This window comes from Perca fluviatilis, chromosome 1, assembly GCF_010015445.1.
Source record: "Perca fluviatilis chromosome 1, GENO_Pfluv_1.0, whole genome shotgun sequence".
NCBI lineage: Eukaryota > Metazoa > Chordata > Actinopteri > Perciformes > Percidae > Perca > Perca fluviatilis.
In genome coordinates, this window is record NC_053112.1 from 37,113,510 (window position 1) to 37,135,040 (window position 21,531).

Below are 21,531 nucleotides of genomic sequence, written 5' to 3' on the forward strand. Positions count from 1 at the left end.
GTTTGGTTGGATACAAAGGCCAGACTTGTATTTATGATGCAGGATACTCAAAAAATGTGAAGGAACTCTGAGGACGGTGCAAACACTCAAACACTATTAAATTGCAAACTTGATGAATGGAATGTTGAATAGTCATTTTTGATTTTGCTGCGGTCTTGAAGTAGAACAGGTAGTTTTTTTCTCAAAAACTGACTCTACAGTACTCTGTTATATTTCTACTAATACTAACTTAAACTACTACTATAAACTTGTATTTATTTATTTATTTATTATAGACAAACAGTGCTGCCTCAAAGGGTCACTAGCATGATGGCCAACCTGTTTCATAATTAACTAAAAATTAGTTTATCTTACAATTTCTGTCATGTTTCGGGTTTCATACTGTTCTGGATTTGCAGATGTTACCTGATTAATAAATTCTCAAGGCACTGTCTTTGTTGTAATATACTAATGTGAAATCCTGACATCTTGCTTGAAATGTAATAATGAAATGTAAATAATTTACAATAATGTAAATAAATAAAAAATACTTCACTACAAGTAAAAGTCCTTACTAAAGTAAAAAGCATTTAAGTATTATCAGCAGAATGTATCAAAAGTAAAAGTAGGCTACTCATTGCGCAGTAAAATGTTCCCTGCCAGTGTTTTACTAATATATATGATGTTCACTGGTTCGGCTGGCATCCAGGCTAGGTCTTAATATCAGCAATTTGACTTCTGTCTCCATGCTACAATTTATTTTCATCATCGTCATCTTTGCCTTATTTGGATATGAATAGAAAAAGAAGTGAAGTATGCATTATTTGGGGATTTTGTGTGACAAAGAAGTGATGATGATGATAAGAGTACTATGTGCCACTACTACTACAACTAAGTCATTTATAATTGTATTATTTACACTTGTGCTTTTCCCACTGTGACATGTCAAAGTATCTACTGTAAAAATAAATGTATACAACAGCCCTACAATAACACATTATGTAGTCCAGTAGGTGGCGCTAATAAACGGTAGTTTGCCAGCCACCAATAAAACCCAAGAAGAAGAAGGAGGCGAAGTCATTTTGACGTCACATTGGCACGGTGAGCTCGGCTGCGGCGACTGTAAAACGGCCTTAAGGTGGTTTACACTCCATCCAAGAGATGGCAGTGATGTCCATTTCTTGCTACTGACTAGGAACAGCTCGGTGGAGGTGAGGCGCACCGCGCCACTAAAAAAAAACAACTAAATGTTAGCTATTTGCTTGACAGTTTAAATTCCCAAACCTAGTTTCAGCATTTACCCTGGTCCTCCCCTTAAAGAAAGTGGAGTCGTCCAACGGAAAAGGTAATGTTGCTTTAATGTAACGCTAAGGTCGCTGCCCAGCGCTAAATTAATGATGGCTAACGTTAATAGTTTAACCAGAAAATGGCCCCAAGCTGCACTTTAGCTTTCACGTAAGCTGATGTCTCTAAACACCAGGCCGTGGTGGTTAATGGCAAATGTGTCGCTTTTAGCTGGAAATAATTGAAACACTTTTTGATGCTAATAAATTGTGAGGTTCGTATTTTCGTACTCGCTAAGCTAACTAGCAAAATATCATGTGCTACTTTCCCACAGACCTACTAGCGAGCGAGCCAGAATAGCTAACCAGCTAATGTTAACGTTAGCTCAACAACTACTGAGACCACCACCTCTCTATCAAATCTTAGTGCAAACTCGGTGGTCGCTAACGTTATGTGCGAACACCAACGTTAACGTTACAGCAGGTGGCACTGAATAATAAGTCTGCGGTTGAAGGCAATATGTGTTTCTGTAATTTGGAGTGAAAACCTCCACACCTTTAGCTAACGTTAGTTGATGAATATGTTTGAGACTCCTGCTATCGATGTAGCTATTTACATTAGTCCCTCTTAGCACATTTGAAGAGACACTCATCTCTTCTAAGAATCCTATCATATTTTATGTGGTTTAATATGTTAAATGATTATTTCGGATACTGTGCAAGAGTGACTGGAGGTTTTCACCCGAAAGCAAGTGAAGGGATACACAACAGTGTAATCACTTCCATCTACTTTTAGTATGATTAAAATTAGGGTTGGGCATTGAGAACCGATTCCTAATCGGAATCGTTTCAAAAGTTACGATTCCATCGGAATCGTTTCTTTATTGGAATCGTTTGGAGGATTTGGTTTCAAATCTGATCATAGGTTCCAAATTTAATATGTGCAAGTTTTGGTTTCCGTAGCAGCCAGGCGCTTGTTGTGTTGCAGCCGTGCAGCACAGTAAGCGGAGCTCTAGTGTGGCTTTATTTTGCATTGTAAAAGCTGTAAAACTGCAACCCACCTATGAATCAAAATAAAACGTTCCTCTTATTTGTGAAATAGGCATCTAACCCGTTTCAACTCCACCACTCAAAGAATCGAGAATCGATAAGAACTGGAATCGAAAGGAAGAATTGGAATCAGAATCGTTAAAATCCAAACGATGCCCATCCCTAATTAAAATGTATTCTGTGGGTCCTCCATGGCCTGTTTTTCTTTAATAAATCTAGGTTTTGCTTATCAATTATTACTCCAATATCTTTACCCCCCGATTTTAAAGCTAATTTTCTTTTCTTTTTTGCTGCAGGCTTTGACATCCACTCTGCTGCTGGAGTTGCTGTGAGATGATGCAGTCCAACAGGTCTGAGTACAGTCACAGGCGGCAGTACAGTGACAAAAGTTCAAGGAAGTGGGACGACTATGATGAAGAAAGGCGTGAACCTCACAGAGATATAGCGCGGGATTCCTATCAGAAATATGGCGGGGATGGACAGAGTAGCACCGAGAGGACAGGCAGAAGCAGAGAGTACAGTGACTCGCCTAAGATGCTGTACAGCAAAGACGCAATGAACAGAGACTGGAGCAGAAAGAGCTCAGCGAGGAGACACATGTCTTCCCCTGTTTGGGGTACTTGTGAGAAGAAAAGGAGAAGGTGTACAGAAGATGATAAGGATGATTCCATGTACAGGCGTGAGACTGAGGATGAAACAAACAGGCAATCGCCAGACAGTTTTTCACGTGCACATGTAACCAAGGATTTTAAACATACACTACCAGAGGAAGAGGATTTCAGATACAGGAAAACACCTCAAGACTCGAAACACAGATATCGGCATGAGGAGTTCACCTATAGGCAACAACCTGATGACTGCAGACAATCGTCTGGATACTACAAAGGCAGAGATGGTCATGAAAGGAGCAGAGACGTTTCAAGAGAGAGGACACGATCCCAAGATCGCTCTACAAAGGTTAGTCACAATTAACATTTTTGTGTTAGCATCAGTGGAAGGTTTGTGACTGTTTATTTTTTATTGTAGTTTAATTCAACTTTCCTCCATATCAAACAGAGTTATGCCAAAACCAGAGAGAGGACTGACGGCCCCTCCACAGATCATAAGGATTATCGTCAAAATAGAACATGGTTTCCCCTGAATGAACCTAGTGGGCAGGTGGGTTTATTTTACATGTGGCAATTGCACAAAAACATAAAAAGTTGTTTTGCATTTTTGCTGATGTTTTATGAGGAAGGTGTGTTCTCTAAAAACACACACACACACACACACTGAATGCATTTGGTTGAGTTAAATAGTTAACAAAGTTGAGTTAGTGATTTATGGTTCTGTGTTAAATCTATGTCGTGGCTACTAACCGAAGTACGTGGAGGCACGGACTAGAGCCCTGCGCCGGACTGTTTTCTTCACCCCCCTCGTTCTGCCGAATTTCTGACCATTACCGCCCGCACCCGCAACATGTGTGTTACACTCCAGCCCGCTCCCGCAATATGTATGTCCACTCCCGCCCGCACCCGCAAAACTCTGAGAATTTATGCCCATACAATAATAGAGATGCATTGATTTTGTGTCTTCTCCCGTCCCGCATGAGAAAACGTCATTTTATAGGTTATTAATAATAATAATAACTTAGTTTTATCAAAAGCTTTGCACCATCACACGGCACATAAAAATAGACTGCTTTACAAAAAATACAATATTATAAACCGCATTGAAAAACAGCAGTTTTAAAATAATAAGCCATAGGGAAGGGAGCCGTGAATAACACCCTGGAAACGAGGTCGAAGCTGTTGTTTGTATAATGGATGGTGCCGGATATGAATGAAGTTTTATGATAATCCTCTGTCCATATATCTGTTGTGATGGCACATCCATGTGTTTCGATGATGGGCTTCATCTCCGCTGCCACTGACGCCTACAGTGCTTGTGCTCGCCCCTCGACATGTCTGGTTACAGTGATTGGATGAGGTAAAACATCTTTTACATCAAATTTGCCATATTTATCGGCAACATTAACAAAGTGTTGCGATATGTCAACAAAGCCTTTCCCGGCAACAAAGTCATATGGCCGTATGTCTAGACAGCACACTTCCACACATTTCTCAGTAGTTTCTTGTTTAATGTGTGTAGGGAGATGTTGTTTATCCTTGAAAAGCAGCTTACTTTGACCAGGGAGAACAGAGCAGCTGTGTCTCCTCATCCCAGAGGTGCCGGATTTGTGTCCGTTGTAGACTAGTATTTTTGCACGTTTGTCACAACGAACAAAGTCCAGTTCGTTTCCATCTCTGTCACAAACAATTGAGAAACTTATCCAATTGTCAGACTTCCCTTGCTTTGTTTTTGTGTTGTTAGACCTCGTTTGAGGTTCTTTTCCACATCATTTATTGACTCCATCCTGTCGCTAGGCTACATCCCGATCCCGCAGTGTTTTTTTTTAGCCGCCCGTTCCCGCCTGCAGCAAAGTTCAAACCGCCCTTCCCCGCGAGATTTGCGTTGGGTCACGCGGGACCCAATCCCAATGCAGCCCTCTAGCACGGACTCTACACGGGACTCTATGCTGTAGCCTGGCGTTCACCTCCCGGAAAATGTAACTACATGTCGGGTGGACGCATGTCAATCGGCCGTGGCTTGGTAGCGTTGCATTTCCCCCCGGCTCATTCCCTGGTTCTCCTTCTCCATCAACAACATGAGATCAAGGAGAGGGTTAACTTCTCCTGCTCCAGATCTCCCACCGGGGTCAGAAAGAACAGGGGAGACTCTTTGTTTCTCTCACTAGAACTCTAGAGTCACTAATCACTCGGAAGCTAATCACCATCACTCTCTCACTCCCTCTGCTACACACCCCCCACGTGCACACACATGCCAGCCCTGCTATTCTCTTAACGAGATCAACGCACACACCAACGCACAAGTATAAACTTCCTGCCACTTGCGTAGGCTACAGCGAAAGCTCTGCGTGGAGCCTCCGCAGAAGCATAAGTCACGCTTAACACTGATTACAGAACATTCATTTTTATTTTATTATAAAAATGTATCTAAGTGTGAATCATTCTTTTGATACGGTCTAATTAGTAAAAGGCTAAGAGATCGCTTCCCCACATCAGCTTAAAAGTGAACCAATCATCCTGGCCTATAAAAGAGCATTATTCTTCTAAAAGAGGGCTTCTTTTAATCAAATAAAATAAGAGAGGTCACCAATTCACTCAGAAAGTGCTGTTTAATTTTTAAGATTATAGAATTAACATTTAATGGCTCCAAATTTCTAACCGGTGGTTCCACCTCTACAAAAATATATTTGACAAACGAAGACTGCTAATAGTAGTTTCACAAACTGCGGTTGCTTGTGTGTGTTTCCCAATAGTCTTTCGAGAGGGCCGTCGCCAACCAAAGTGCTGCCGTTCCTGAGCAGAAGAAGTCGGCCATGGGTTTTCAGCGTTTCCTTGATGTGCTCAACAAGGGTGTGAATGTCACCATGCTCAACAAGATAGTGACTCAAACCACCACTGAAGTGAGTGATCGGCCGCGCTCTCCGACTTCTTTCATGAACACCGATCGTCCGTGGTCTCCTGGTTACGCTGGGGGGCAACAGGGAAACCACCAAAACACCAGCCACTGGAGTGAGTGCGAGAGATCCCAGAGGCGGGCTTCTCCGAAGCCTCGTCGCAGGTCCTTCAGCCCTGAGGGCCGCGCTCCGTCTGACGAAAGGTCTCTGCAAAGGGCTGACGGAGAACAAAGCTACTTTAGCTCCAACAGTAGATCCCGGTCTCCCTCAGTGGTGGGAAAGATCCCACTGACGCCTGAAGAGGAGCACAAGCACCGGCAAATGCAAGATGTCTTACAGGCCATTGGCATTGATTTAGGATCCGAAGAACTGGGCCAAATGTCACATCGGATCCATGAGAGGTTATATGGCAAGAAGGATTGTGACGGGGGGCGCCATCGTAGAGGAAGCCGGGAAAGAGACACAAGGCCAGCGTTTTCACCTAGACCGCAAAGTAGATCATCGTCATCGAGCAGATCTAGTTTTAGCCTGGTAAATCGGGAATATCACCAGACAAAAGACTCGTATAGTGCTCAGAGGGATGAAACCGAGGTAAAACAAGTACAGGTGCATGAAGCTGTTGGATACGGCCAGAATAGCAGCCGTGGCACTTTACAGGAGAGTCAGAAATGTGAAACGTACTCCCAGGAAAGTACTGCTGCATGTCAATCATTTTCTCAAAATTCCCAATACACTTTATCAATGTCATCCCCTACACCTGTAATGCCGAAGTACTCCCCAGTCCGTTCGCAGCTGCTGCCATACCCAGCTCTGCCCCCAGCTCTGCCCCCTCCTAACTTGCCCCACCTTGGGCCTAGGTTTTTCATGCCTCGCCTGCCTCCCTTCTTCCCTTACCCCCGTGCCCCACCTTTGAACATCTTTCCCGCACTACTCGCTCAAACGAGGCACCTTCTCAATCCAAGCAATCCACCCTTTTTTAACCTGCCAAGTAATACACCGACTCAGTATATGAACACCACACAAAAATCTAAAACTCTGTCCAGGCCTCGCTGTCTGCAGGTTATTGAAACCAAACAACCTGGATGAAGAGTGTTGCATAGCGGGAATATCTGACTGATATAGTTGGAAAATTATGTTTTGTCTCTGGAGAATAGTAAAATATCTCCATAGAATAAACAGTTGGGCCTTAATGGCATTCTGTTTTAACCACAAAACACATTTGAACATCCCCTCACACAGAAAATGAACAACACGCAACCTGTCCAGCAGAAACAAAAAGCAAGGCAAAAGCCAACACAGACGACAAACCGAGACCTACAGAGTGACAAAGCTCTAGGGGGTATTGGAGCTCTGTTCTTATACCCATAGCACAATTACACGCTTAATAAAAATGCACACAGTGTAAAGAAAGTGTTTATTGATTTAGTTTTTCAAATTTTGTTTAAACACCTTGATTTGATAAATTATAATTATTGTTAAAATTATATGTAGGGCTGCAGTTAACAATTATTTTCATTGTTGATTGTTTTCTTGGTTAATAGATTAGTTGTTTGGTCTATAAAATGTAAAAAAAAAAAGGAAAAATGTTGATCAGTGTTTCCCAAGATGACGTCCTCAAATGTCTTGTTTTGTCCAAAACTCCAAAGATATTCAGTTTACTGTCCCAGAGGAGAGAAGAAACTACAACATATTTACATTTAAGAAGCTGCAATCAGAGAATTTCTACGTTTTTTTTTTTTTTTTTTTTTTCATAAAAAATTACCACTAAACTAGTCGGCGATTCATTTTATAGGCATACTGTTTCTGCTCTACCTGTAAAGCACTTTGGGTCAACTGTTCTTCGTTTAATTTGCTATACAAATTAAATGACTTGGACTTAATTTTATAGTTGACAACTAATCGATTAATCTTTGCAGCTCTAATTACATTTGCGCACAGTTTTTTTGTAGGATACAAGCTTTTATCCTAATGAAACAGCACCATGGTCAAGTGTTCAGTCTTCAGAGGGTTTTGGCTGACCCACAACAACAAAATGTGCTCTACTCTTAAGCCTCTGTTGGTCAGGCTGACATGTCTTTTTGTGTACACGTACAGAACATGATTGTGTAAATTGGATCGCTTAATATTAAAGGCAGTGATTCTAAGTACATGGCAATGAACCGTTTTATTGCACTAACTTTTCTTGAATGTATTGTGAAGAAGAAAAAAAACTTGTCAGAAGAAGCAAGAGGTTGTGCAAAAAAAGTCAAAATGTCACATGAGATGATCCTCAGTGGCAGGCTGGACAGCTCTAGGGCTGCAACCAATCATTTTCATTGTCAATTCATCTTTGATTATTTTCTCGATTAGTGGATGATAAATGGTGAAAAATGTCGATCAGTATTTCCCAAAGCCCAAGGTGACGTAACTTTTTTTTTTTCCACCACAACTTAAAGAGGAACTACGCAGTTTGTTTTTTTTTAGCTTAATTTACCTTAACTGAACACCTTCGGAGTCATTGGAATGGTTATATGACTTTTTTCAAGTTGAATGGTGGTCGTCTCGGTCCCCCCCTAGCGCCTGTGAGCATAAAAACCACCCTTGCAACTTTCAGCCGGTGAGCCGCCGGCCTCAGCGTCAGGAAGTATGGCGTGGTGTCAGGTCTCGCCATGTAACTAATTGCTTCACGGCACTGCACGCATACACCCATTCAGGAACCGGCTAACAAGGTGGCGATGGAGTTTTTCACACTATCGTCATGGCTGAGCCGGCAAAAAAGAAGCAGAAAGCTAGGAAAGCATTGTCTGAGGAACAGAGAAAGAGGAAACGGCAGACTGACACAAGTAAACATAGGAGCTGCCAAATATCTATTCTGAAGCTGTAGGGGGGGGGGGGGCTCTATAGAGAAACCTGCCAGCAGAAAGAGAGAAAACTGAAGAAATGGCCAAAACTGCATAGTGCCCCTTTAAGTTTACTGTCACAGAGGAGTAAAGAAACCAGAAAAAAAATCACATTTAAGAAGCTGCAATCAGAGAATTTTTTACTTTTTTTTTTAAACTGCTTAATCGATTATCAAAATAGTTGGCAATTTAATAGTTGACAACTAATTGAGTATTGATTAATCTTTGCAGCTCTTACTGCCTCAGAATATGACAAATCAGGATGTTGGCATACAACACAGGTTGTCTAGATGGTCTAGAGTTGTCTAGGTGGTCTAGAGTTGTCTAGGTGGTCTAGAGAACGGTTATTAGTTATTTTCATTTATCCATTTCTGTACCAAGCAGGTTAATCACATTTCCCATTGTTATCTGGGGTCGGGTCGCGGGGGCAGCAGCTCCAGCATGGGACACCAAACTTCTCTTTCCCGAGCCACATTAACCAGCTCCGACTTGGGGATCCCGAGGTGTTCCCAGGCCAGGTTGGCCATATAATCTAATAGGGAGGCGCCCAGGGGGGCATCCTTACCTCACGGATGACTGAGCTTCTCACCCTATGTCAAAGGGACACGCCAGCCACCTCCTGAGGAAACTCATTTCGGCCACTTGTACCCGGGATCTGGTTCTTTCGGTCATGACCCAGCCTTTGTGACCATAGGTGAGGGTAGGACCAAAAATTGACCGGTAGCTCGAGAGCTTTGCCTTCTGGCTCAGCTCTCTTTTCATCACAACGATGCGATAAAGTGAATGTAATGCCGCCCCCGCTGCGCCGATTCTCCCGCTCCATTGTCCCCTCAATCGTGAAGACCCCAAGGTACTTTAACTCCTTCACTTGGGGTAAGGACTCATCCCCTACCTGGAGTAGGCACTCCTTCGGTTTCCTGCTGAGAACCATGGCCTCAGATTTAGAGGTGCTGATCCTCATCCCAGGTGCTGATCCTCATCCCAGCTGCTTCACACTCGGCTGTGAACCGATCCTAGTATGTATCCTGGGGAGGGGGTGTATACAGGAGCTGACATAGATTATATGTATTTTTATAATACATTTTGGAATGGATCAATTCCATTTCAGATCTGTAACACCTTTTACACAAGCTGAGAGGTGAATGCAGAGTTCCTGTAAAGGTCTGCCAAGTTCCAACCAGTTTGAGAATTCACAAGGCAATACAGTGCAACAGGAGAAGGTTAATCAATACTTACAGAAGCTAGACACTCAAGAACCGAAGCTAAATCTGGCACTGCTGTAGAGACAATGAATAAAGAACCACACTTGAACTTTTAAGATTTAGTTTAGCGGTTTTTTTTTTTTTTTTTTTTAATCTGATGATTTTGTCTGCAGGCAATTGCAGGTGTATATATCTATGGTTTATGGGCTCAGTGTTGATTTTCTTTAGAAATGATGAAGCTTAAAAACAGTCCCACTTTACCAGTAGTCAACCTAAATACTTTATTTTTATTTCAAAACAACCAAGCATACATGCAGATTTAAACCAAACATGTTGCTTTTATTACAATGAACTGAAATCACCTTAGGTTTAAGATTACGTCACTGTTGATGTTGACGATTTATGTGTTTTTTTGGAAACTATGTAAAGGAGCTAATAGGGGAAAATAAAGTAACAAAAAAGTCTTATGTATTAATTAAGATTGACCCTATAAACCATTTAATATAGGTAAGGTTTTGCCCACAGATGGTAGCCTAAGCCTACCGATATCTGGTGGGACCTATGGACTAAGAATGTAATAATGTGCATAAAAGCAGACTAGAATTTCACATTTCTGAATTTTATTTTGTTATTTTATTACCTATAAAACAGAGCATATGGCCACACAAAATTGGCACTAAACAGAAAAATAGCTGTACTTAATGCAACATAAAGACGGTTGGGTCATGCAAACATGCATGTTTTCATCTGACGACCAGTTTGATAATAGCTACTGTATCAGCTTACAGAGAGCCTTATCAGATCAATGGGCCTGCAGTCCCTTCTTTCTAACTGGCATCCTGCTAATAATATCAGTGAATGCAGAGGTGGAAGAAGTATTCAGATCCTTTACCACTAAAGCACTGCCATACTGTAAACTCTGTTACAAGTGAAAGTCCTGCGTTGAAAATGTCACTTAAGTAAAAGTATGTAAGTATATCACAAAAAAGTACTTTTAAAGTATTGAAAGTAAAAGTATTCAGTGCAGAAAAATCCTCACATTTTAGAGCCTGGAAACTATCCAAACAGTTCTGTCAGTCAGCTAAGTGTATATTCGGCTAATCATTTCAGCTGGACTTGTAGGCCGTTATATTGTTGGGTAGTTTAATTTTTAATAAAACATCGTGTTTTATAAACTGCATGTGTTTTGTGTGCAAAACGCTTAACTTGTAGTAAAAGCTGTGAGATGAATGTAGTGGAGTAAAATGTACAATATTTCTCTCTGAAATGTAGCGGAGTAGAAAAGAAAAGACTCCAGTAAAGTAGCTCAAATTTGTACCTAAGTACAGTACTTGAGTGAATGTACTTAGTTATTAGGCTACATTCCACCACTGATTGAATGTATGAAGTAAGGTCATCTGTGAATGAACGGTGTTAACTAACGCTGATAACAGCCGGAGTATTAGTGCGGTGTTGGTACTCCGTCCAGCAGCTGGCGCTGTCAATATCCACTTTTCAACACCACCAAAGCAGTGAGAGCAGTCTTGGCCCAAATTCCTTAGTTCAAGCTGTTTTTCTAACATCAACGGTTGTCCTTGTCTTTTGTTGAAGCTTATTAAAGCTCAGTTTTGGCATTTTACTATTCTAGTACTTCATTTTCGAGATAACAGCATATAAACAGTTGTCCCGCGATGCGACAGAGGAAGAGGTAACGGTTCGTTTGAGCCGCTGGAGTAACGTAGCTATCTAGCTACGTAAACAGTCTGGTAACGTCAGCTGCCATGCTAAGCTATCTAAAAACAGCATTTAACGCTAGCCATCATCTTACAGTGCCAAAGGGGTTAGGTTATCGAATGCTAGGCATTGTCTTTCCGCAAAAGAAGTCAATATGTGAGCCAAGTTAAAGTATCTGGTACTGAAAATGTGTCAACAGTCGGGCGAGGTGGGGCTTCTCCAACAGGCAGTTGGACTTTATTAAATAAGGTTAACGTTACTGTGCTGTCAGGAAAGTAACAGTCTGCATACCGGTCTGTTCTAACCTATCTAGCAATTTCTCCACATTGTTTCTACTTTACAGAGTGTACTGACTGCATAAACCGTAATAGAGAGAGAGACTGACTGAAGGATGAATCCAGTCGACTGGGATGCTATTCTTCGGACAGTCCAGAAAAATCTGGACCCAATTCACCAGAATTATGTTAATGACAGCATGGAGAATGCCCCAAGAACGAATAACGACAGGGACACTTACTGCGAATATTCGAGGCACACTTTTGATGCTCCGCAAAGCAGCACGGGATGGGAGGGAGTCAGTCCTCCTCTCTCGCTTAACTTATATATAAAGGACTCAGAAGTCGAGGACCCAGATGGAGCGCCACTTGAACTGGAGGAAGAGGATCCAGAGCTGGCGAGAAAGCGGAAAGAGCTTAGAGAGATAGAGGAGCGGATACTACTTAAGAAAGCTGCTATTGCTCTGAAATCTGTTGAACCGCTTGTGAAGAAGACCACACTTTCAGACTCTTCCTGTAATGAACAATCATCTGCATGCAAAGGTGCAACTCTTAAAGACAGGGTGAATGTCATTTTGCAGCAGCGACATCCTGCCGGCTTCCTGTCAAAGGTGAGTGATCGATGGATCAGATTTGTTAATCAATCAGCAGGCAGCTTGCAGAGGCCCACTGCTTTCCAGATATACTGTTTACTAGGGCTGCACAATTAATCGCAATGTTGACTAGTGCAATATCCAAATCTCAGAGGGGGCACAATATTTGTTAAAGGCCAAATATGTGTCAAACCATTCTGAATTAAATATCGTGGTGCTGCAGAGACGTCCCAGCCAAAGAAATTGTATCCTACAGACTATAGAGAAAAAAATCTTTATTTGGTACAGTTCCTTGCTAAAAAAAACATCATTTTCAAAATATGTATCAATGTAAATGCAGCCTATATCGATGATGTTCCGCTTCTGGGATTGTTCAGGTGCGGCTGGGCATTTTGCCAGATGTCCTTTGGAGTGCCTTTGTGTTGGCACTCTTGAGCCCCAGACACAATGATGGCGCCTCTGCAAAATTGCCTTGGGAAGGAACTTGTTTTGGTGGAATGTGTACGTTCAAAAGTAAAACTCAGATTGGACCGATAGTCTAGCTAGCTGTCTGGATTTACCCTGCAGAGATCTGAGGAGCAGTTAACCATAGTCCTCACAAATCCACCGGAGTTACGGCGCCTTCACACTGGCAGTTGAAATCAGCTCCGATACGGCTTCGAAACGACCGGAGCTGATTTCAACTGCCAGTGTGAAGGCGGTGTTAGCATCGCCCATGATGGTTGTGATTGGTTTAAAGAAATGCCAAATAAACCAGAGCACGTTTTTCTCCCATTCCGGAATGCTGTTTGGACTAGCCAGACACTCCTCTGCAGCGCCGTGGAGGAAGGTCTGGCAATGCCAGACTAATGTAAATTAGAATAATGATACAAAAATGATCATTACCTCCAATATCGTGAATCATATCGCAATCGCAATAGCAGTTCAAATAATCGCAATTGGATATTTTCCTCATATCGTGCAGCCCTAGTGTTTACTGCATTGCCTCCTTGTTTTTTAGGTGCGGTCTCCCAGAGAGAGAATGAACTCCTCCAGGCTGAGCAGAGATGGTCTGCTGCAGGATCACCATCCCCTGAAGCTCAGAGTGAAAGCACTCATGAAGCACAGATGTAGTGATCCCTGTGTTTTGCCAGCAAGCAGAGAGGTTTGTAGTATTTTTTTGCCACCGACTTTGTAGAAAATAGCCATCACATTCACACTATATTAATCTTTTTCATTATTAATAATCACATAAATACAACTAAAAATAAATTTATAAAAAAAAAAAAAAAACATAAGAGAAAACACAAAACCCCATATGAAATTAGTATTTTGTCTCATCAAATACCTATCCACTAGGATTGCAACGGATCACCAAACTCACGGTTCGGATTGGATCGTGGTTTTAAGTCTCGGATCAGATACATTTTCAGATCAGCACTAAAAACACCTCTATTTCGTAGCATCAGAGAGCAGAGCAGGTGTTTAAGTGGCACCGAAATCCGCGTTGCTATTCCGTCCGGTAGATACCGGTCGTTATAGTGTGTGTGTGTGTGTGTGTGTATATATAGGCATGCCATATTAGTACCGGATTTTAACATGCGCCATTCACGTGAACATAAAAATGCATTGTCTGTTTCCTTTCACGGCAACCCTTCATATAGATTTGTCAGCCTACTTTAAGTGACAGTATTATGGTTAAACTTTACAATTGATCCGTACGGATCAACTATCGTCCGTTACTACTATCCACCCATTAAATTACAGGAGGTGGGTGGGTGTTTGTTGGTGGGGGTGTGTTGGTGTGTGGGTGGTTCACCCCAAAATGTATTTTTAATCGTCTCTGATCGATTTATTTTCCGTCCCCGTGGCACCCTTAACTTAAAGCCCTGAAATCTTTGTCAGACTCTCAAATATTCATATTGGTGTTGGCCTCAAAAATCCAAATCTGATACCAGTGTGTTTAAAATAAATAATCTTTTGCTATGTTTCACCAGCAGTATACTACTATCCCTGTGTGGATATGATTGCTGTCACTGTTGTATTGTCTGGCTCAGGTTAAACTTTTTGTAAAACATGAACAAACACAAACAATAAATGCTACAGAACTTTTTTTTACTATCCAGTCTGACAGTCTGTCATAACCGAAAAAGAACATAAATAAACTCCTTTTTAAAGTAGATTTTCTTTGTGGCTAAATTACGTGGTATCAGATCGGTGCATAAACTCCAGTACTTTCTGATACCAGCATTTTAGGCGTTAACGGAGGCTTTTCCGATACTGGTATCGGCATCGGAACATCTCTAGTAGCAATGAAGTGAATGTAAATGAAGTGGATAGAAAAAGTCTGTCAGGAGTTGATGCTTGTCTTCTGCTTGTCATTTTGTCTTTTGGTACTCCAAGTAAAGAAAGTAGCAAGTATGAAAAAACTTGTCCGGTTGCAATGAGTTCTTGATATTACAAATTTGTGTTTTAACAACAAGCAATGTGTCTGTGTATCTGCCCCTTTCCCAGGCCACTGACGTCCCACCGCCTCCTCCCAGCCGAAGCGATACTTCCCCAGCCGAGCAACAGAACGGCGTCAACGAGGGTTTCCAGCTCTTCCTCAGCGTGCTTAACAAAGGCGTGGATTTCGACTTCCTCAACAGGATCGTCACCAATGACAGCGAGGACCTTCCTTTAGGCGAGGAGCTCCTGAACATTCACCCCGCTGCTGCGGAGAACCAGTCCGACCCACCCTTCGGGAGCGAGAGCGAGCGATTGAATGGTGGAGTGTCGCTGCCAGGCCACAGTCGGACCAACAGCGGAGAGAGGAAGACTGACCCGCCCAGTCAAGAGAGATCCCTCAATGAGACCCTACCTGATGATGGAGAGAAGAAGGACGACAGAGGAGAAGCAAATAGTCAATCCAGGTCTCCCTCGGCAGGGAAAAACAATAAGAAGAGCGAAGAAGAAAAACCAAAGGTGGATGAGCAGAGCGCACAGCTCCAGAACATTCTTAAAACCCTGGGGCTGAGCCTGGAAGTGGAAGAGATGAGCAAACTAGCAGACCGGACTCAGGAGAGGCTGTATGGTAAGAAGCATGGAGACAGAAGGGCTGACCGCAGAGGGGAGCAGGAGAGTCAGCAGAGGGGCTCCCAAAGGCATTACAGTCACTCCTCCTCTTCTTCCAGGTCCACTAGGCCTAGAAGCTTTAGTCCCAGCCCCTCTCGCCGTCGGTGCTCCCACAGCAAAGACTCCAAGCGAAGGTCTGAACACAGCCACTCGAGAGAAAAAAGCAGAGACGGACCGACATGCCAAGACCATAACCGGGACAGAAGAGAAGCACAGAGGTGCAGGGACGAAGACCGAGACGGAGAATACCTCACAGAAATCTCTACTTATCAACCTCCATATCCAATGTATCCCCAGCCCCACCCTAGTGCTTTTTCTGAATATTCAGCCTACAGTTTGTCCCAGGACTCGGAGCACACTGCTTACCACAGCGGCACTTACAGCGCTGCTACAGACTCTTACTGGACACATACTCAGGATGCCATTCCTCGCTCCCTTTATCCCAGCGAGGGTCCTTATCCACAAAACACCTACTGTCCCTTTCCTGGCTCCGTCGTGGCACCTAACGTGGTTTACCCTCATCGCAGATCTCTCAAAGACATGAACTGGTTTGTGAATCCTGACCTGTCTCAGAGCGAAGGCCAAAGTGGATCTGTTTCTGGCCTTCGCTGCCTGCAGGTCATCAAGACTAAGACCACCGAGAGCAATTTAAAGCAACTCACATCAGGCAAAATGCGAAGGGGGACCGCGGAATCTAAGTTGAAGAGCAGACGTAAACGCTGGGCAAGGAAAAAACAGCTTCGAAAAATGGCAAAAATTGCAGCAAAACAAGAGAAACAGAGTGCAAATTCGGTGGAGGTGGAGAAGGCTCTACAGCTCGATGAAGATGACTCGGAAGCCGAGCTGTCGGAAGAAGAAAAACAGCCGCCAACAGAGACGGAAATAAAGGCGAACCTGAGGAAAACGGTTGGTTCCTAATCCATCTCATTTTAGGAGGTTAGGTTAGGGAGGTTTTGTCCCATTAGTCCGTATGATTGTTAGCAGGATATATCAAATATATATTAAAGATGGATTTCAATATAATTTGCTGAAAAGTTGGGCCATGAGCTAAGCATCAAGTGAAACAATTCATTTGTGGATCAAGTCCCAATCAATGTAGACAGAAAATTGTAAACTAAAAGATATTTACGTTTATGTGTTACATGCATATGTATTTTGGTTTCTATTAGAGTTACAGTAAGCCATTTAAAAGTGTTGGCATCATATTAATACATTCATTGATTAATCGTTAAAATGTATCATGCAAAAATGGCAGAAAAAGCTGTTTTCAGCCTCAGAAATATGGAGATATCCTTTTTTCTGTTTTATATCATATTAAATATGAATATCTTTTGGACAAAACAAGGCATTTAAAGTCATTAAAAATCACCTCAGACTTTGACAAAACTAGGATTTTTTTTTTACTGTTTTCTGACATTAATCTAGAAATTAATCAGCAGATTAATAGATAATGAAAATCATTCTTGGTTGCAGCCCTACTATACATAGGATTTCTCAACATTTTCAGACAGGGACTTTTTTTAAAGCATTATTAATATTTCCTCATGGGTGTACCTATAGGGGGGTGTGTACGCACCTACATAGTTGAATTTTTTTGTACTCATTTATCCTGTGATTGTATATCACCATTTTTGTGTAAGCCGCCCCTGCTACAGAAGAAATGTCACAATAATTTCTATATTTCTTTTATTTCAAGCTTGAATTATTTAACCAGAAGGTGAAGCAAAAAGTGCCACAGCCAGCCATCTTCCTGACCCCTCAGATTGAGTAAAGTAAGTAAAGTGTGAGAACACTGACTTGTGTGTGTCTGTCTCTGTTCATTAAGGAATTGAAAGCTTGATAAATGTTCCCACTCATTTTTAGGCACTCATCAAATGAAATAGTAGCTAATTTTCTACTCCAATAATTTACCAGTACCCATATATGATGATATATGTGTTATGTTTAGTTATATTCTGCTCCATTTTAGGGGTAAAACATACTTAACAAAACATAAACAGATTTCCCTGACATTAGTTATTTGTAGTTATTTATGATAATGCAGTTTAAAAATAAACTTGTTTGTTTTATTGTCAGAACAAAGGAACATCAAAATATATTAAAGTTCTGATAAATAAAATGTATAAAAATACAAACTTAAGATATGGAACTTAAAGTCCTTAGAACAAAAACACTAACAATAACAAAAAATCAAAGAGTGTTGCCAACAGGGAGGTTGTAGAGCTCCCTCTGGTGGACAAACTATGCAACGCCAACACTCAGAACATGGTTGAAGGGGGGTTTCGTCCGTTTTTATTTTATTTTTTAAATATTTACATTTATCAGAATAATTTATCGGCCATTATAAATACCGATGGAAAATGCCTAATATCGGCCCGCTGATATATCGGTCAGGCTCTAGTTGTCACAAAGCTAAATATGTGTTCGTTCTTCGTTGTGCTGGCTCTCGCTGGATTGTTGTTTTGGAAGAATAAGGTATGGTAGTGGATGTTTAATTTGTGCGACAGCAATAACGCAATGGTTGGCACAGAGAAAATGGCTGTGTAGTGTCCGAAAGTGTTTTTTCAATTTACCGCTGAGCTCCCTATATAGAACTCCCCGATACAGCAGGTAGGGAGTAGTGAACGAGTGAATGATTCCGGACACAGCCAATGTCTGAAATGGATAGTGTTTTTGAATAAAGTCTTTTAGGGCTGGATCTGAATATTTGAATATTCGTTCGATGGGTAGGTAGGCAGGCCTATTAGATTTTCAATTTGAGGATTTAAATATTTTTTTTACTTTTTTTTTATGTACACGCAGGCTGAAATTCACTGTGTTGTTTTGTAGGGATTAAGCTGCTAGCTAATCCGTATTTTCCACCGGGCCATTCAAGTCAATGTTTGATATTCCACCACCCGCGCCGTGGTGCGTCCCAGGAGCATTCAGACAGTCGGGGAGGACGTGAAACAGCAAGAGTGTCCAGTCAATTTAATATGCGATCAGTTCAGGCAGGAAAGACGCTCTGCTTCTGAGACGCTCCCGGTGTGTTATGGAGCGTTGCGGAGGATGGAACGCAGCCAGAACGCAGCACAGACGTGCCCAGTGGAAAATGTGGTTAAATGTGTGCTGGAAGCGAGCAGTCTGTGTGTAGAGGTCTGTATGGTTACACTGTAGTAGCCTGGTGTCGTTTTCAGGCGATTTGATAAAGGTAAACATAGTACGGCCGTGCATAATGCCAATACAGTGAGGCGCTGGCTGGCTGAGCATTCATTTACACACACTGCGTCGGTCGTACTGTTAAGCGGTGGCTATCAGAAAATGTAAACACTACTGTATGAGGTTAAAATACGAAACACATGCACTGAACTGCCCAGGATTTTGTGTCCTGCAACTAGGGGTGGGCGATATATATCGTTTACGATAATATCGTCATTGTTGTGTTAACGATGTGCAAATTGACATTGAGTATTTAAATTACTTAGAAAAAAACCCCTTCAAAACACGCATTGGAACGCTACACATTCACTCATGTCAACAAAGATGGCGGCACGCAATTGTGCAGCGGCTACTAGCTCTCCTGTCGGTGTATATTTATAAAAGTACAGCCATACTGAACTAATCAATATAGGACTACGAGCCCTTTGTTTATTATTATGATTTCATCTTGCTTGTATGCTGCACAATTTACATTACAGCAGAGGTGAACAACTGAATGTGTACTCAAGAGTTCAATGTTCCTACACTAGTTCAGTTAGTATTAGTATAGTATTAGTATTTTGTCTTTGAATTGTTTTTACTTGAATACTTACATTTTAAAGAAAATAAATGAGAACTGTTTTCATTCAACATTGTGCCCATTATTATCGTCATTGATTAAGTAACTCAGACTTTTAAAAACACATTTTTAAAGGATATTGTCTAATTATCGTTATTGGCAAAATCGGCAAAAATATCGATATTCTTTTTTGTCCATATCGCCCACCCCTACCTGCAACAATAAAGCAGTCGTTTCAACTCTCGCTTTGTCTCTTTTCGTTCTCTCATTTTCCGTGAAATAAAGCTGCCTTCAGGTGCGGTTGGTTTGCCCCACCGCTGCTGCCGCCACCTAATCTTTGAATATTCACTGTTGAAAAGCACCGAAGCTTCGAAGCTCAAAAAATGGTTTTCGGTACAGCCCTAAAGTCTTCATAAGCTGCATGATGATTTAAATGGAAATTTGTTCAGCAGCATTGAGTAACTGTCGTTTGGTCTTGTGTGGTTATAATTTTGTTCTCCTTTTTCCGTAGATCTGTGGAGTGTTACGACTATCTGGTACTTTGAACTTGCTGTGAGCCCCGACAGACCATTTGGACCTTATCGTGTTCAACATTCATTCATTCAACCATTTAGTATTGGAGTCACATTTTCAGATTTGTACTGAATCATCCTCGAACGGGAACTAGAAGTAAATGAAATCTTCCTTAAAATAATATTTTTGTGTCATTAAAGTGGCTATATTTAACTTTCAGTTTGTGTTGATTCTAGCGGCCGCTTTGGACAACAGCAGTAGTGCTTTTACCTCTGCTGCTGTCGTCAAGGTCTTTTCTCTATTGGTATTTATTGCCCACAGTAGATTACTGAGTTAGCATTACCAGGAGGTCAGAAAACCATTAATTTACAAGAGAGAAAAGAGAATATGTTACAGATGTAGCAACCAACGTAGTAATAACTTAGATTAATATTGCGCATTTCATGAAACCCACGGACGCTTGACACAAGTACGGGGGGGGACAAGGGAAAAGAAAATAGTAAGCCAACACAAACACGTAGTAAAAGGAATATAACGTCTGTGCTAAATGGAAGGAATGAACGTATATCTAGGCGTTACTTACGCATAACACAGCGCAGTAAAGTTATTGAATGAAATAGAATTGCACATTACCTGAGTTTGCCAATCTGGTGAACGCAAATTTTTTTTTTTTTTTTTTTTTTTTTTTATTTTAGTTGTTCCTTCTTTTCTGTGATGGTCCTGCCCCAGTAACAGCCATAACTACAGCAGATAACTTCTAAAATAAAATTAGGCTTATATAAAGAAATCTCCTGCTACCTTTTACCTGGCTGGATACTCACTAACGTAGGCTTTTCTGGTGTTACTCCGAAATCTGTGAAAAACTATATAAAAACAGCGTTCTTTTCACTGTTGGTCTCTTTTCCTGTTACAGGTCATTTATGATCATCGGATGGAGAAATACACAATTTCAGAAACATTTAAAAGTTACATATAGTCACTTTAATTGCCAGTCTGTGTTTAGGACCGGTTTTTACCCATTTCAGCACTACATTTCTACGAATATCACTACTTTGTAACTCTCTTTCTATACTGCCGTTTTTCTCTTGGTGCTGTATGAATTTGATTAAACAAAATATGTTTTGCAGGCTCTGTTGTAGTTTGTAATATATATTTATATCATGTTCTCAGGAACGCCTTAAGGGACTTGTTTGAAATTTGGCACAAAACATCCCCTTGGACTCAAGGATAAACTGATTAGATTTTGGTGGTCAGGAGTTCAAAATTGACTGACTGAAACTGTGTTTTCTATCAGAATCCGCTTTATTGGCTTAGCATGTGAACACATACAAGGAATGTATCTGCGTTTGTTTCTCCCAATGAACTAACACACTGATAGAAATGAAGCAGAACAAGAACAACCGAGCTTAACAAAGTCAAGTCAACGCGGCTCAGTGGTTAGCACTGCTGCTTCACAGCTTCCAGGCCTTTCTGTGTGGAGTTTGCATTTTCTTTCCCTGTTTTGTTCAAATTAGTTTATTAGGATAAACCCATTGAGATGGATCATCTCGTTTTCGAGGGAGTCCCAACATATAACACAATAATTACATAACGAGAAGTATAAAATCTAAACAAAAACAAATCGCAACACCACCTGCATATGTTCATCAATACATTACAACCACCAAAAGGCCAAGAAGGCCAATTTCATTT

The 21,531-nt window shown here is 41.4% G+C and overlaps 2 protein-coding genes across 6 annotated transcripts; both read left to right on the forward strand.

Annotated features, from left to right (window-relative positions):
- Positions 1-1,082: 1,082 nt before the first annotated feature.
- LOC120567330 (cyclin-dependent kinase 12-like) lies at positions 1,083-7,415 on the forward strand. Of its 2 annotated transcripts, none has more exons than XM_039814289.1 (4): positions 1,083-1,324; positions 2,609-3,269; positions 3,369-3,470; positions 5,674-7,415. In XM_039814289.1, exons 2-4 carry the CDS (start codon positions 2,646-2,648, stop codon positions 6,898-6,900), a joined length of 1,953 nt encoding a protein of 650 aa, XP_039670223.1. In that variant the 5' UTR covers positions 1,083-1,324; positions 2,609-2,645; the 3' UTR covers positions 6,901-7,415. The 2 variants fall into 2 exon arrangements, with proteins under 2 accessions (XP_039670223.1, XP_039670232.1); XM_039814298.1 differs by lacking the exon at positions 1,083-1,324 and adding an exon at positions 1,474-1,537.
- Positions 7,416-11,201: 3,786 nt separating this feature from the next.
- On the forward strand, positions 11,202-20,058 carry LOC120564779. Of its 4 annotated transcripts, none has more exons than XM_039810047.1 (6): positions 11,205-11,640; positions 11,952-12,494; positions 13,477-13,620; positions 14,970-16,475; positions 17,266-17,341; positions 19,838-20,058. In XM_039810047.1, exons 2-5 carry the CDS (start codon positions 12,000-12,002, stop codon positions 17,338-17,340), a joined length of 2,220 nt encoding a protein of 739 aa, XP_039665981.1. In that variant the 5' UTR covers positions 11,205-11,640; positions 11,952-11,999; the 3' UTR covers position 17,341; positions 19,838-20,058. The 4 variants fall into 4 exon arrangements, with proteins under 4 accessions (XP_039665989.1, XP_039665981.1, XP_039665964.1 ...); XM_039810040.1 differs by having other exon boundaries at positions 11,206-11,582; XM_039810055.1 differs by lacking the exon at positions 19,838-20,058 and adding an exon at positions 18,399-18,960 and having other exon boundaries at positions 11,202-12,494.
- The last annotated feature ends 1,473 nt before the right edge of the window (positions 20,059-21,531 follow it).